Source organism: Guillardia theta (assembly GCF_000315625.1).
Source record: "Guillardia theta CCMP2712 unplaced genomic scaffold GUITHscaffold_21, whole genome shotgun sequence".
NCBI lineage: Eukaryota > Cryptophyceae > Pyrenomonadales > Geminigeraceae > Guillardia > Guillardia theta.
In genome coordinates, this window is record NW_005434653.1 from 187,289 (window position 1) to 200,299 (window position 13,011).

General features: G+C 52.5%; 4 protein-coding genes across 4 annotated transcripts in view; 3 read left to right on the forward strand and 1 right to left on the reverse strand.

The window, feature by feature from the left end:
* Nucleotides 1–1,437: 1,437 nt before the first annotated feature.
* Nucleotides 1,438–4,851, forward strand: GUITHDRAFT_105629 (hypothetical protein; the record flags this gene model as incomplete). Its single annotated transcript, XM_005835405.1, has 20 exons — nucleotides 1,438–1,787; nucleotides 1,843–1,879; nucleotides 1,939–2,076; nucleotides 2,134–2,226; nucleotides 2,276–2,331; nucleotides 2,386–2,440; nucleotides 2,492–2,613; nucleotides 2,662–2,887; nucleotides 2,946–3,106; nucleotides 3,161–3,254; nucleotides 3,371–3,450; nucleotides 3,499–3,565; nucleotides 3,687–3,747; nucleotides 3,793–3,863; nucleotides 3,913–3,962; nucleotides 4,015–4,116; nucleotides 4,237–4,273; nucleotides 4,428–4,528; nucleotides 4,577–4,653; nucleotides 4,700–4,851. 20 exons carry the CDS (start codon nucleotides 1,438–1,440, stop codon nucleotides 4,849–4,851), a joined length of 2,130 nt encoding a protein of 709 aa, XP_005835462.1.
* Nucleotides 4,852–5,458: 607 nt separating this feature from the next.
* GUITHDRAFT_68698 (hypothetical protein) lies at nucleotides 5,459–7,050 on the forward strand (the record flags this gene model as incomplete). Its single annotated transcript, XM_005835406.1, has 10 exons — nucleotides 5,459–5,521; nucleotides 5,747–5,905; nucleotides 5,961–6,077; nucleotides 6,127–6,262; nucleotides 6,306–6,399; nucleotides 6,448–6,520; nucleotides 6,579–6,648; nucleotides 6,700–6,744; nucleotides 6,808–6,896; nucleotides 6,970–7,050. 10 exons carry the CDS (start codon nucleotides 5,459–5,461, stop codon nucleotides 7,048–7,050), a joined length of 927 nt encoding a protein of 308 aa, XP_005835463.1.
* Nucleotides 7,051–7,374: 324 nt separating this feature from the next.
* On the reverse strand, nucleotides 7,375–8,097 carry GUITHDRAFT_105631 (hypothetical protein; the record flags this gene model as incomplete). The annotated part of the gene is made up of 1 exon (XM_005835407.1): nucleotides 7,375–8,097. The coding sequence occupies one exon, from the start codon at nucleotides 8,095–8,097 to the stop codon at nucleotides 7,375–7,377; it is 723 nt and encodes a 240-aa protein (XP_005835464.1).
* A 1,114-nt stretch (nucleotides 8,098–9,211) lies between these two features.
* GUITHDRAFT_105632 (hypothetical protein) overlaps nucleotides 9,212–13,011 on the forward strand; it is a gene marked incomplete at both ends in the record, with an annotated part of 5,910 nt that continues 2,110 nt past the window's right edge. Inside the window, 14 exons of the mRNA XM_005835408.1 lie at nucleotides 9,212–9,489; nucleotides 9,885–9,989; nucleotides 10,045–10,128; nucleotides 10,243–10,472; nucleotides 10,700–10,896; nucleotides 11,015–11,100; nucleotides 11,150–11,251; nucleotides 11,458–11,529; nucleotides 11,572–11,616; nucleotides 11,761–11,817; nucleotides 12,141–12,207; nucleotides 12,266–12,349; nucleotides 12,537–12,606; nucleotides 12,946–12,980. Coding sequence (XP_005835465.1) covers nucleotides 9,212–9,489; nucleotides 9,885–9,989; nucleotides 10,045–10,128; nucleotides 10,243–10,472; nucleotides 10,700–10,896; nucleotides 11,015–11,100; nucleotides 11,150–11,251; nucleotides 11,458–11,529; nucleotides 11,572–11,616; nucleotides 11,761–11,817; nucleotides 12,141–12,207; nucleotides 12,266–12,349; nucleotides 12,537–12,606; nucleotides 12,946–12,980 — 1,512 coding nt within the window. The remainder of the gene's footprint in view (nucleotides 9,490–9,884; nucleotides 9,990–10,044; nucleotides 10,129–10,242; nucleotides 10,473–10,699; nucleotides 10,897–11,014; nucleotides 11,101–11,149; nucleotides 11,252–11,457; nucleotides 11,530–11,571; nucleotides 11,617–11,760; nucleotides 11,818–12,140; nucleotides 12,208–12,265; nucleotides 12,350–12,536; nucleotides 12,607–12,945; nucleotides 12,981–13,011) is intronic.

Genomic DNA, 13,011 nt, shown 5'->3' on the forward strand with positions numbered 1-13,011 from the left:
CTTCCAACTCAATTGGCAAGTTCACTCAGTACTGCCAGGGCCGTCCGATCACGGCGTACTGATTGAGCGCGCGGCAGTCACTCAGGCGGCCGGGCAGGCCCGCGGCGAGCCCGGCGGCCGCCGCGCGTCGGCGATCATCCCGGGCCGCAGATCATTCCCCCGGGCCGGGCCTGATCCGAGTCCGATCCGATGCCATGATCATCCCCGGGGCCATATGATCATCCTCCAGATCATCCTCATCCCCAGGCTCGCGATCATGTTGGTCATCGTGGGGATGGGGTCGAAGTTGAGGCGGCATCTCGATGAAGGGCAGAAATTCCTATTTGCTTTTCCGTGGGTGGGTGGATAAGGGGGTAGGGTGGTGTGTGGTGTTGGTAGGGTCATGTACCCTACTCGTGAAAATATTCACATTCTTAATGATGGTCTTGACTTGGGGGTGGGGTGATTTTCTCATGAGTACCCATAGTCTCAATATTGTTTTGGTACGCCTTAACCCTACCTACCCCTTCAACATTATGGAAATGCTCGTTCGTTTGTACCGGTACCTATCATGGAGACTACCCTACCCTCAGAAGAGTATACTTCTCAACCCCTACCCCTTATTCACTCCTACCCCACCCCGGACTTCCCTTTGGGTCACTAGGAACGGAGGAGCGTAACGGCCATGGCGGCGCCGCCGTGTCAGTAGCACACCAGCGTTCCCTCCGTCTTTCTGCCCCCTGCCCCCTGCCCTCATCCTCTCTGGACCCACCGCTCATCTGTGACCCTGAGCTCTGCGATCACTGGTTCTGTCCTCTCATTGCCTTCCCTTTTCAACCCTTTGATTGAGAAACTTCGTCTACCGCAATCCCTGCCGCTGACTCATCGATCCTGTACGTTGGTCGACAGGATCATACACCTGTGCATCCACAGCTTCGTCCCAGGAGGTCCATTTCCAGGAATCTTCCTTCATTCGCCCATAGTTCTTTGCGCAGTGAGGGCCTTTGCTGGCTTAGAGCTTTCTTCGGGCATAGCTGGCTAGTGGCGTGAGACTGGAAGTCGTGGGCGTCATTTAGTAGCACTGACATCCAGATAGCATCAACAGCCTAAGATATTATGATGAGGACGTCTCTCGAGAGGTTTGCACCCGCACGGGGCTTCTGATCATACTGTAAGGGGTCAAGAACGAGAGATTATGATGGTTTGGGTATCACGTGCAATCCCTGAAATGCTGATCACCAATTGGTCGGGTCACAGCTCAGACCAAGGAGACAGGCAGATGGATTATGACTGAAAGAAACCTTTCTTTCAATACTGCTTCATGGAGGACTTGTTCTGTCTTTCTTGATGGTCAGTTTCAGAAGAATTTGCGCATGGGAGCTCCTGGTGGTACTATTGACCACATCGTCTGTGTATGCGGGCATTGCAGTCACATCGCAGTGCTCTCTTCAACAATGCATGCCTCTGGTGGTGGATGTTCACGTGCGCGCCTTCTTTAGACTCAGGGGAGGGCAAGAACCTAGCACGGATCCTGGGAATGTCACCTTGCCAGCGGTAGAGGCTGTTGAGGATCCTTTGATTCATGCCTGGGGGGGAGAAGGACATGGCGCATTCGGCGGCAATCAGGACGACGATTTGAAATGGGAGGATGGCTTCAAGAGATTCTTGGAGTACAAGAAAGCGCTACCCAGCGGTCGGAGGAAGAGGCGGATGAGGCAGTTTCCTTCCAAGGGAACTCCTCTGAGGCAGTGGATTGATCAACAGAGGAGACTGTACAAGCATGGAGAGCTGGAGGAAAGTAGGCAGAGGTGAAGTTGATACCTTGTCTGCGGGAGGGAAGTGACTTAACCTGAACAACACTAGGCGACTAAATGATGCTGGGTTGGACTTAGCTTCAAAGGTTCCAGAATAGAATATTCTTTCTTTCTTTCTTTTTTTTTTTGACATGCCGCATAACAGGGGAAGCTTAGAGAAGTGGATTGGGAATCGATGTATCAGCGCCTTCGTGGCATGTATCTGCGACTAGGCCATTGTCGTTTGCCGAGAGATTCTCATGATTTGCTGTTAGCGCAATGGTCAGATTCACAGAGAACCAAGGTTGAAACAGCACACCTTATCTGGTCATTCGCACGCTCTCTGACTCAATCTCTTTAGTTCATCAAAGGCGTACTTTCAGCAGAAAAGCAACATCTTCTAGAGAACATAGGTTTTCCTTGGTACTCGGAGTGGTATGAGATGTTTAATCAGGTGGGCACTTGAAAGCACTTTATGCCACGTCCCTAACTTTTGCATGCAGGCGTGTTTCTTGTACCAGCACAAAGGGGTGATAGACTTATCCGAGCGGACTGTCAGGTTCATAATGCCATTCTGCATGTTTCGATTTTGCCAATCCTGAAAATCGTGCAGACCGGATGATAGCCGGGTGGCTTACTGGCTCCGCACACAAGGAAATCTGAAACTTGTGAGGATCCTACCAGCTGATGGCTGACATCTGACACCAAACAATCGTCAGGAGGGATTTCTAGGGGGCCAGAAAAAGAGGCTTTTCGATTCGTTGCATTTTCAAGATTTTGCTAGCACCGTTCTTGACAATGACATCACCCGTGATGACTCTGTGTTGATTTGGAATCCAAGGTGTGTTGTGAGTTGCAGCTGAATCGCAAAGTGGTGAACTCTTGCCAGGTTTGAACACCTTGTTCTATTCAAACAGATACACGGACATTGCAATGTCACTGGAGTGTTTGGGGAATATCCAGAAATGGAACTAAACACGAACTACACAGCCATGAACGCTTCTTCTTCTTCGTCGTCGTCTTCTTTTCCTCCTCCTTTTTCTACTTCTTCTCCTACTTCTTCTGCGTTCACGATGCGAGGCAAAGAGGCTCTAGTGCAGTGGTTTGTGCAGCAGGTGAAGGATAAAACTCTCTTGTGACGTGCACCGTAAGGAGTTAATGACGGTTCTCCAGATCGACAAGGCTCGTCGGAATAAAATCACCCCGCTGCGCAGAACGCGGTTGGAAGAACTTGGGGTCTATCTGGAGACCGACGTGTCTATCGCCAGCCATACGGAATGGACTCAGAGGATCGAAGAGCTGCGCAATTTCAGGAAACAACATGGTCATTGCAGGTGACTTGTGCCACGTGTCAAAACGGCGTGAGGAGTGAGCTTGTGTCTGTGCAGCGTTCCAGTCAACTACGATAGAAATCCGGCTCTAGCTCGGTCCTTCCTGTTGCCGCTCTTTCGCTTGTTTTTGTTGATGTTGAAGGGCAGGTGGGTACATACACAACGAATGCGAAGAAGGAAAGGCAAAATGAGCGCATCAAGGGCAAAGCAGGCGCGAGCAAAGGATTCGAATGAGGATTGAGTCCTGACTGAAAGTTTGTACAACAGCTGGAGAGAATGGGGTTTTCGTTCGAAGGACGTTCACAGTGGGAGAAGAGATATTTGGAGTTGATTGCCTTCAGAGACAGGTAACATGAAACTTGACATGGAGGCAATCGCGTTGATGGTTGGCTAAGATATGGTCACTGCTCTCCATCTCAACTGGGTCATTTTCGGAAGCTGGGAGTCTGGGTTGCTGTCCAGGTGAGGCTGCGTGTGTTGTGGATGCAAGTGGTGGAAGGGTGGGGGAGGAGGAGAGGTTGGCACAAGGGATGGGAGGCAGAGGAGTCCACATTGAAACTCGTCTCATGGTTTTGCAACTCAGAGGGTCAAGAGTCGCAAGGGGCAGCTGCGAGAGTCTCGGAAGCAGAAGCTGGATGCCATTGGTAGCCGCATGCCTCTCGATGACGAGGGTCCTGACGTTGCGCAAGGGTTTCGCTGGGAGCTCCACACAGACTGGGAGACGAGGGTCTTTCAGCTGAGGACCTTCCGGGAGAAACACGTGCTCCTCCTCCTCCTCCTCGCGTCTCGATACTGACGGAGCCGTCCAGGGCCACTGTAACGTCCCACAGCAGCTCCGTGACGATAACGATTGCGACATGTAGATCGTTAAGCCCTCACGTGCAGTCGATGTGCTTACTTTGTCTGGGCAGTGATCGCTCGTTGGGAACATGGGTCACGATGCAGCGCATGAAGCGGCGAGCTGGGAAACTCACGCAGGACCAGATCGACGAACTAGATGCTCTTGGCTTTAGGTCAGTCTCGTTGGCTCGCCCTAGCTGGCTCGCTGCTTCCCCCCCCCCCCCTTTCCCTCCCTGTCCTGGAAGCTGTGCTGGATGGTTGTTGGTGCTTGCGATGACTCTGCATCTGCTCAGATGGGGGATTCACACGGACTGGGAGCTCAGATTTCAGGTGACTTCTCCTCCTGCGGCTTATCTGTCTCTACCAGCATCCCTCCCTCCTTTCCTGTCTCCCTCCCTCCCTCCCTCCCTCCCTCCCCTCCCCTCCCCTCCCCTCCCTCCCTCCCCTTTGTCCCCGCGTCATGCTAGTCTCACAGTGTCTCCAGGAGCTTCTCAGCTTCCGCCATCAGCATGGTCACTGCAACGTCCCGCAGAAGTACAAGGACAACCCTTCGCTAGGGGCGTGGGTTGCCCAGCAGCGCCGGCGGTTCATTTTCTCACCTCGTGGCCTCGTGCTCTCTGACGACCGCTACAGGTTCAAGCACATGACGCTGACGTGGGACAAAGTCAAGAGGATGGAGAAGGCCGGGATAGAGTGGCAGCTGAGAAGAGGTGCGCGGCGCCGATCCCGGATAGTTCCTGCTGACTGAAGGAGCAGGGAGGCACGCCAATGGAGGGTGGATCGGAGAAGATTCGTCGACCCCGTCGAACCTGTCACCAGAGGAGATCGCGGAGAAGAAGCCCACGGAACTGAAGCCAGATGCTGAGCTCAACGTTGAAGAGCCAGCCCAGCACTCGTCTGCTGTGTGAAAAACATCTGTAATGTATTATTGTGATCAAGTGAAAAGTTCAATGTTAAGAGATTCATAAATTAAAGCTCGCTGCGGTGAAGTGGCCGGTCAGGAAATGGAGGGAGAGGCAATATATACCTCCATCCCATCCGTATGGATAGATTCTTGTCAGTTTACACTCCCATACGAGTCTCTTCAAGAGAGAAGGATTGAAGAAGGAAGTGTTCTCATCAGGAATGGAGGAGGGAGGCAGTAAGGCCAGACTCTGAGGAGAGCAGCCGAGGCACAAGATGCAGCTGACCAGAACGAGCAAGTGCCGGGGTCAGAGGAGAGCAGAGTTCCTCTCCTCTCTGTCTGCGTCACGGTAGCAGGGGAGGGAGAGGAAAGAGGTTCAGGAAGGGGGCGGTCAGGCTGATGAACCCCTACCCCTTCTCCCCCATGGTAAATAATTTTCGTACCCCACCCCTACTTTTTGAAAGTCCTTTATCACTACCCCTTATTTAACTGAGAAGTACCCCTATTTTAACACAGTGCTTCCTCTACACGATATCCAGAGGTCTTTTGAAGTACCCTACCCCCTGGGCCATACGGCCCTGCGCTAGTAGCTTTCGCGCCACCTTTTCGCCATGGCGGGGAGACTGGTGAAGGAGCGTCTCATAGGGAACGGATCCTTTGGCGTCGTCTTCCAGGTGGGCAGAGAGAGGGAGAGGAGGGAGGAAGAGGAAGAAGAGCGCGAAGTAGCGTCCTGCAACTTCAATGTTGAAAAAGTCTTGCGCTTGCTACAGTGCTTTGATTTCCGATTCATTCTCGAAATTCTAACGCGTGTGAACAAGTCGATTCGTCTGTCCCTCTCACTGTTGAAACACACAACTTCTTTTCTCATCGCAGAAAGCTCACCAAGAATTCCTTGTTAGGCCACCGACAAGGAGAGTGGGGACACGGTGGCTGTCAAGAAAGTCCTGCAGGACAGACGATTTAAGAACAGAGAGCTGGAGATCATGCGACTGCTGCGACATGTGAATGTGGTGGAGCTGAAAGATTGCTTCTACACCAACGGAGAGAGACCGGACGAGGTGATTCCTCTCTTTGCGAAAGTATCTGAGAGCTTCTGACAACGTGGCGTTGAAGATATATTTGAATCTCATGCTGGAATTCATCCCTGAAACCATCTATAAAGTCATACGACAGTACGGCGCGTCTGCGACCAAAGTCCCTCCTATCCTCGCCAAGTTGTACATGTATCAGGTAGCTTGCACTCTGTCACTGTTGGAGTTTGACCCTTTGATTCTTTCAGGTAGCGAGATCTCTGGCTTACATTCATTCCCTTGGCGTATGCCACAGAGACATCAAACCTCAAAACCTCCTCTTGGATCCAACCACACATGCAGTCAAACTCTGTGATTTTGGAAGCGCAAAGATTCTTGTTCAAGGTTGGGAATGTTTTCAAGAGTTGGTACCAACCCACTGCCGCAGGGGAGAATAACATTGCATACATTTGCTCACGGTACTATCGCGCGCCTGAGCTGATATTTGGTTGTTCCAACTACTCTACGGTGATAGATGTCTGGTACACGATGTTGTTTCCGAGGAGAATGCTGTTTGAGAGGTCGTGCAGGTCATACGGGTGTGTGTTTGCAGAGCTGTTCCTGGGGCAGCCTCTCTTTCCTGGAGAGAACAATATCGACCAGGTGGAGCAAAGCTCTAGCTGCTCCTGAAATCTGTCTTGATGTGTTTTCTTCTTTGTAGATGGTTGAGATCATTAAGATCTTGGGAACGCCGACAAGAGAAGAAATCTGTAACATGAATCGGAACCTTGGTAGGCCATCGTCGCTATTGGTGCGGGTTCGGTTACTGACGAGGAGAGCAGCGGAGTTCAAATTTCCTCTTGTCTTGCAGCATTCATGGGTCAAAGGTAAGATGTTGACACTTGTTCTTTTATCCGTTGAAACCATTCTCACTTTCTTTTTGCCGTCAGTGTTTCGTGACAAGGCACCTTCTGATTGCGTTGACCTCATGAGCAAACTCCTGCTGTATGACCCGAGGAAGCGTTACTCGCCCATGCAGGTCGTAGGAGCCTCTGCTCGCATGTTTCTGAGTTCCTCTCCTTGTCATGTTTCTGACTTCCTCTCCTTGTCAGGCATGCGCTCATGATTGTTTCGACGATCTTCGAGAAGGCTCGTCCCTGCTCCCCGACGGGCGTCCGATCCCTGCCAGGTGAGACCTCGCGGGCTGCTTGTGCTTCTCATGCTTGCTCGCAGAATTCTCTTCAACTTCACGCCCGAGGAGATTCGAATAGCAGGAGAGCTCTACCCCAAGCTCTGCCCGCGACAAGCTTCAGAGCAGGAGACAAGGGGGAGGGGCATCGGGCTTTAACTTGAAACTTTTACTGGACTCTTTCAATATGTACAACAGACACACCCAAGAGCCTCTGCAGTCAAAAACTTTCGTTAGCAGGGCTCCTGACTTACAAACTTGACTTCTCTTGGAATTCTCAAACGTTTAAATTGCATCTTCTGTCTTGCAACGTTCCTCTTCATACCCTTCATTTCTTCTTTGCACGCCCCTCCTTCAAGACAGGGTTGGCGTGTGTCTTGGTTGTGTTCAACACAGCGATGGAGGCATTGCGAGCCAGGGAGGAGGCTGTCTTCTCACGATGATGTTGCTCCTTGGAGCTCTTCAGCACCCGTTCCACTTCCTCCTCCGGCGTCAGCTTGCTGCGGGGCTTGCGAGCAGGATGGGAGTGCAACCACTTTTCGCTCACCTTGGAGGCTGCCAGAGCTGCCTTGTGGGCCTCCTCCTCCACCTTCGCCTTCCGGTCCTCCACCTTCTTGTCTAGCTCGATCTCCTCGGCGGTTTCTAGCGCAGCTTCTTTGAGGTACCTCAGCTCTCTCTCCATCTTCTCATGCAGCAGAGCCTTCAACTCCTTGTCGTAGCCAGGGTTCTTGTTCTTACCCAGCAGAGCAGAGGTTTTCTCCTCAGCCCCACTGTCCCGCAGGGCCAACAGCAGCACCGCTGAGACGAGCATCGCTCCCAACAACGTCACGGCGGCCAATCTCGCCATGTTCCATGGCCGCATTCCGTCGCACTTCTTCATGCCGGCAAGGTAAGCTTGATCCACCAGCGCGTTGTAAGCTGATCCGTCCTCCATCGCAGACTTGCTCATCTCGCGCAGCTCTCTGCCATTCAAGGAAGGAAACACCCGCGATACCTGAGCCCACAAACACGCCTGACATGGTTGAATGTCAGAAAGAGCATTAGAGCACATCGTTCCTTGTATGGATGGTCTTTCATATTCATGCAGCGGCTGGTGATTCATACTTCACCCTATGCTCGTCCTCCTGGCCTCACATAGACATTCATACGACAGGGGTCAAACTTTACATGGCGATGTCACACGGGAACGGAACAAAAGTTCTTCACAGTTCCATCTACAACGCAGGTGAAGCGCTCGCTATGATACAACACATCAGGACGAGGAGAACGATAAGTCCATCTGAAGCGTGTTGACAAGTAGGAGGAGGAGCCAGAAGGGCATGTAGTCAATGACAAGCTATACTCCATCCTCCGTCCTGATCCGTCATCCTCACTCGCACCAAATTCCTCTTATACCATCGGCTCCTTCCCTCTTCCTCTCTGCCTCATTTCCTCCTTCCTTCTTCTATCCCTTCCTTCCTCCCTGTCCTTCCCCCTCTCTCCCTCCTCCCCTCTGCCACTGCCTCTCCCTCCTTCGCCTTCGTTTGTCCTTCCATACCGGCTTCGTCACAACCACCCCCACCCTGTGCAAATTCTGCCCTCCACCTCTATCACCATGTCAACTTCCAAAGTACCCGTCCATACATCTATACACAAGAATTTTCTACGAATAATTTGTACCAGATTTTTATCACCTACCCCTATCTTACAGACATCTGCTGTGTATACCCCCTCCCAATATACCCCTACCCCCCTTCTTGGAGTGGATATCTATTTCCGATCCTCCATGGCAGCTGGTAAGTTGGGACTCGAAGTTCGTCCCTGCTGCTCCTCCCTCCTCCTCCTCATCCTCATCCTCCTCCCTCCCTCCTCCCTCCTCCCTCCTCCCTCCTCCCTCCTCCTCCTCCCCTCCTTCCTTCACACAACACTTTCTCTTCGTTGACATGCTTCTCGTTCGTTCTCCATGCTCTATATTGGCTCACGCCGCTTGTTGAAACCGCAACAATCTTTACAAAACTACCATGTCCTCCTGGTGCCTGTTGTTGCATGCGATCCCTCGGCCTCTCGACCCTTGTCACGCTTCATCTTCTCTGCTCTCATTCTCCACCCCAACATTTCGTCTTCACATCCTTGTCCCATGACACTGGGTTCCAGGATACGATTTTCTTCCTGCCGAAGAGGGGAGGATGGAGGAATCAGAGTCGCCCTCCGTGAGATCGTGGAGGAAGCAGGGAGTGCTAAGATCTCTCTCCTTGATTGTCTTCGGGTCACTGGGGCTGTTGGCGCTTGTCCTTGTCCTCGGCCAGGCGGACATGCGAAGTGACGGGGATGCGCTATCGAGGGGAAGCTTTCCAGAGGAGATGTTGCAGAAGGTCAAGGCAGCGATGCTGCAGGAGATGGACGACGATGGCCTGGAGAAGCAGAAGGACTTGATGGAGAGGCGCTTCCCAGCGGAGATTGTCTCGTGAGTTTTGAGGATGATGTTGATGAAGATGGTGGTCGTTGTTACGACGACCACGACCACGAAGACGACGACGATGATGATGATGATGATGATGATGATGATGATGATGATGATGATGATGATGATGATGATGATGATGATGATGATGATGATGATGATGATGATGATGATGATGATGATGATGATGATGATGATGATGATGGAGATGATGATGATGATGATGATGATGATGATGGAGATGATGATGATGATGATGATGATGGAGATGATGATGATGATGATGGAGATGATGATGATGGAGGTGATGATGATGATGATGATGATGATGATGATGATGGAGATGATGATGAGAGGAACGACGGAAGGATGTGAAGGATCACCTGACCTGTGGGCAGGTACATGAACTTCTCCAAGGAGCCGTGCGACAACTTCTACGAGTTTGTCTGTGGGCAGTGGGTGAAGAACACCGAGATTCCAGCAAGCTCGCCAGCCTTCACCAAGTAAGACTTGCTTGCTCGAGGTTATATCTCAAGTCTTGACCATGTGCTGGTGCAGATCTTGGGATGGAGCAGAGAAGAACGTGATGCAGGACATGATATCCATGTACACGGACAACTACACGGAGGACTCACAGTTCAGGTGACCACCTTTCCTCTCCGTCCTTCCTCTTCCTGCTGTTCTAGATGCATCGCCTCCTCCTCTTCCTGCTTCTGCTACGCTGCTTCTTCTTACTCACCGCCGGTTTCCTCGCAGGCGGCTGGCGGACTGGTACCATGCCTGCGTCGACGTCGACGAGATCAACAGGCTGGGATCGAAGCCGCTGAAACCGACGCTAGAGAAGATCGACACGATGGAGACGTTGGAGGACATGATCGAGCTGCTGTCCTACTTCATCATCTGGGACATGCCGCAGTTCTTCAGCATCGACGTCAGTGCTGGGGTTCGCAACTCCTCCACCCGGCTCCTCTTCGTCGAAGCCTCTGGTGATCTGCCACAGCCTCGCCTCCTCCTTCTCCCCCTCCTCATTCGCTCTGTGCTCATCTTCTATCCCCGTCCCACCACCTGCTGCTGCTCTCGCTCCTCTCCTTCTCGTGCTCCTGTTTGCTCTTCACCCCCAGGCTCCTCTTTCCCTTCGTCCCATCAGTCCCTCTCTCCTCCTCTCCCATCTCTGCCTGTAGCTTCCTGCAGTCGGGCTGACGGAGGAGGTCAGGACTGTCTCTCCCCGACGCCAGCTACTACCCTGTGGTGTACAACGGGTCGGCGATCGACGACGACAAGGCGGAAGACAGGGAGATGACGAGGCGCTACTTCAAGAAGCTCCACCTCCTAGCCGGATACTCCGATGAGGAAGCAGAGCTCGCCGCAAACGAGACCATCGTGGTGGAGACAGAGCTTGCGCAGTGGATGGTGCGATGTCCCTGCTAGTTTCCCTGTCCCCTGTCCCCTCATCCTCTTCTTCCTCCTTGTTCTCCTCTTTCTCTCGCCTCCTCTTCCTCTTCTCCTCCTCCTCATACGTTGGTTGTAGGTTGACGAGCCTTGGATCGACGACCCTCTGGGGCCGCTTCCTACCAACTTGACCAACCTGTCTGCCATCACTCCGACCTTCCCATGGTGATGCGATGGGTGGCGCGGGGTGTGCGTGACGGGGAGCCATGATCAGGAGGAGAGTGTTTGAGGAGATGAAGAAGGGATGCGAGGAGTACGGTTGGACGTGTAACGAGAAGCTTCTCAACGACGAGAACCTGATCATCATCACTGACCCGTGAGTATCGAGAACGAGTGCTGATGTTGTTGGATATTGCTCGTGTCACCTTCTACCCTCCCTACGGCATCATCCCCACTACCCACTCTCCTCCTCCTCCTCCTCCTCCTCCTCCTCCCCACCACCACCACCACCACCACCATTGCCCTTATCTCTCCATCTTTCCCAACCCTCGCATCCACCTCACTGACTTCTCCTGAGCTCAGATTGTGGATGACAAAACTTGACGAGGCTCTGCGTACTCGCCCGGTCTCCTACTGGAGGCGCTGGATGAGAACGTGAGATTGACGATAGTGACCTGCCGTGCTGACCTGCCGCAGGCACTACATCTACGACCTCGCGCCCTTGCTCAACGTCGAATTCCTGTGAGGCGACGAGCGGAGTTGTTGAGTTGCTGCTGATGTTTGCGATGCTGTCCTACTTGCTGGCATGCTCGAATGAGATGTAGCTGGGCTGATGTGTTGTGTTGTGAGATGTTTGTTGTGTGTGTTGTGGTGAACTGGTTGCAGTGAGGCGAACTTAGAGCTCGATGGCTACATGACCGGCATATCCGAGCTGCCGACTAGGTGGGCAAGTGAAGAAGAGGAGGAACAACAAGAGGATGCTGGAGCGTTGGCAGGCGGCTGGACAGGAAAGGACAGGAAAGGACAGGACAGGACAGGACAGGACAGGACAGGACAGGACAGGACAGGACAGGACAGGACAGGACAGGACGAGGACGAGGACGAGGACGAGGACGAGGACAGGACAGGAGAGGGGGTGGGACAGAGAAGAGAAGAGAGGAGAGGAGAGGAGAGGAGAGGAGAGCAACAGAGAAGAGGGGGTGGGACAGAGAAGAGAGGAGAGGAGAGGAAGGGAGAGGAGAGGGGAAGGGCTGATGAGGGTGCAGGGAGGAAAAGTGTGTGAGGGCGACTACCAACGGTCTCTCCGCTCTCTCCGACATTCTCTTTATTAAGGTCTGTTCAAATTCGCTCCCCTGTAGCGAGTTATAACCGCTTCCTCCTCTCCTCTCAGAAATATTTCCCGGACATCGCGAAGGAGGCAGGCTGGGCGATCTTGACAAGATTGAAGAGCAGCTTCATCAAGAACCTTGAAGATGTGACAAAGAGGAGGAGGAAGGAGGGAGGAGGGAAGAGGGAGGAGGGAGGAGGGAGGAGGGAGGAGGGGAGGAGGGAGGAGGGAGGTGGAGGAGGGGGAGAAAAGGGGTGGAGTCAGGGATGGGGGTGGGGTGGGGGTGGGTGAGAGCAGGAGAGAGAAAGAGGAGAGAATGATCTTGAGGTGTCAGGTTGATTGGATGGACAACGAGACCAAGACTCGCGCCATCACCAAGGCAGAGAGGATGGGGCTGAATCTAGGTGATGATGGAGATGGTGATGAAGATGATGATGGAGATGAAGATGATGATGGAGATGATGATGATGGAGATGATGATGGAGATGATGATGATGATGGACATGATGATGATGATGATGGAGATGATGATGGTGATGATGATGGTGATGATGATGATGAAGGAGATGATGATGACGGAGATGATGATGATGATGATTATGGAGATAATTGTGTTGCTGAAATCATGATGACGATGACAACGATGCTGTCGATGTCATTGTCGTCGTCGAGGTTGTCGTGTATCATATTTACATTATGTTTGTCCTGCCTGCTTCTTCCGCTCTTCTCATCCGTTGCTGCAGGTGGGCCCAAGACCTACAAGCAGTTTGTCTATCCTGTCGATAGGGGATCCTACTTCAACAACTCCG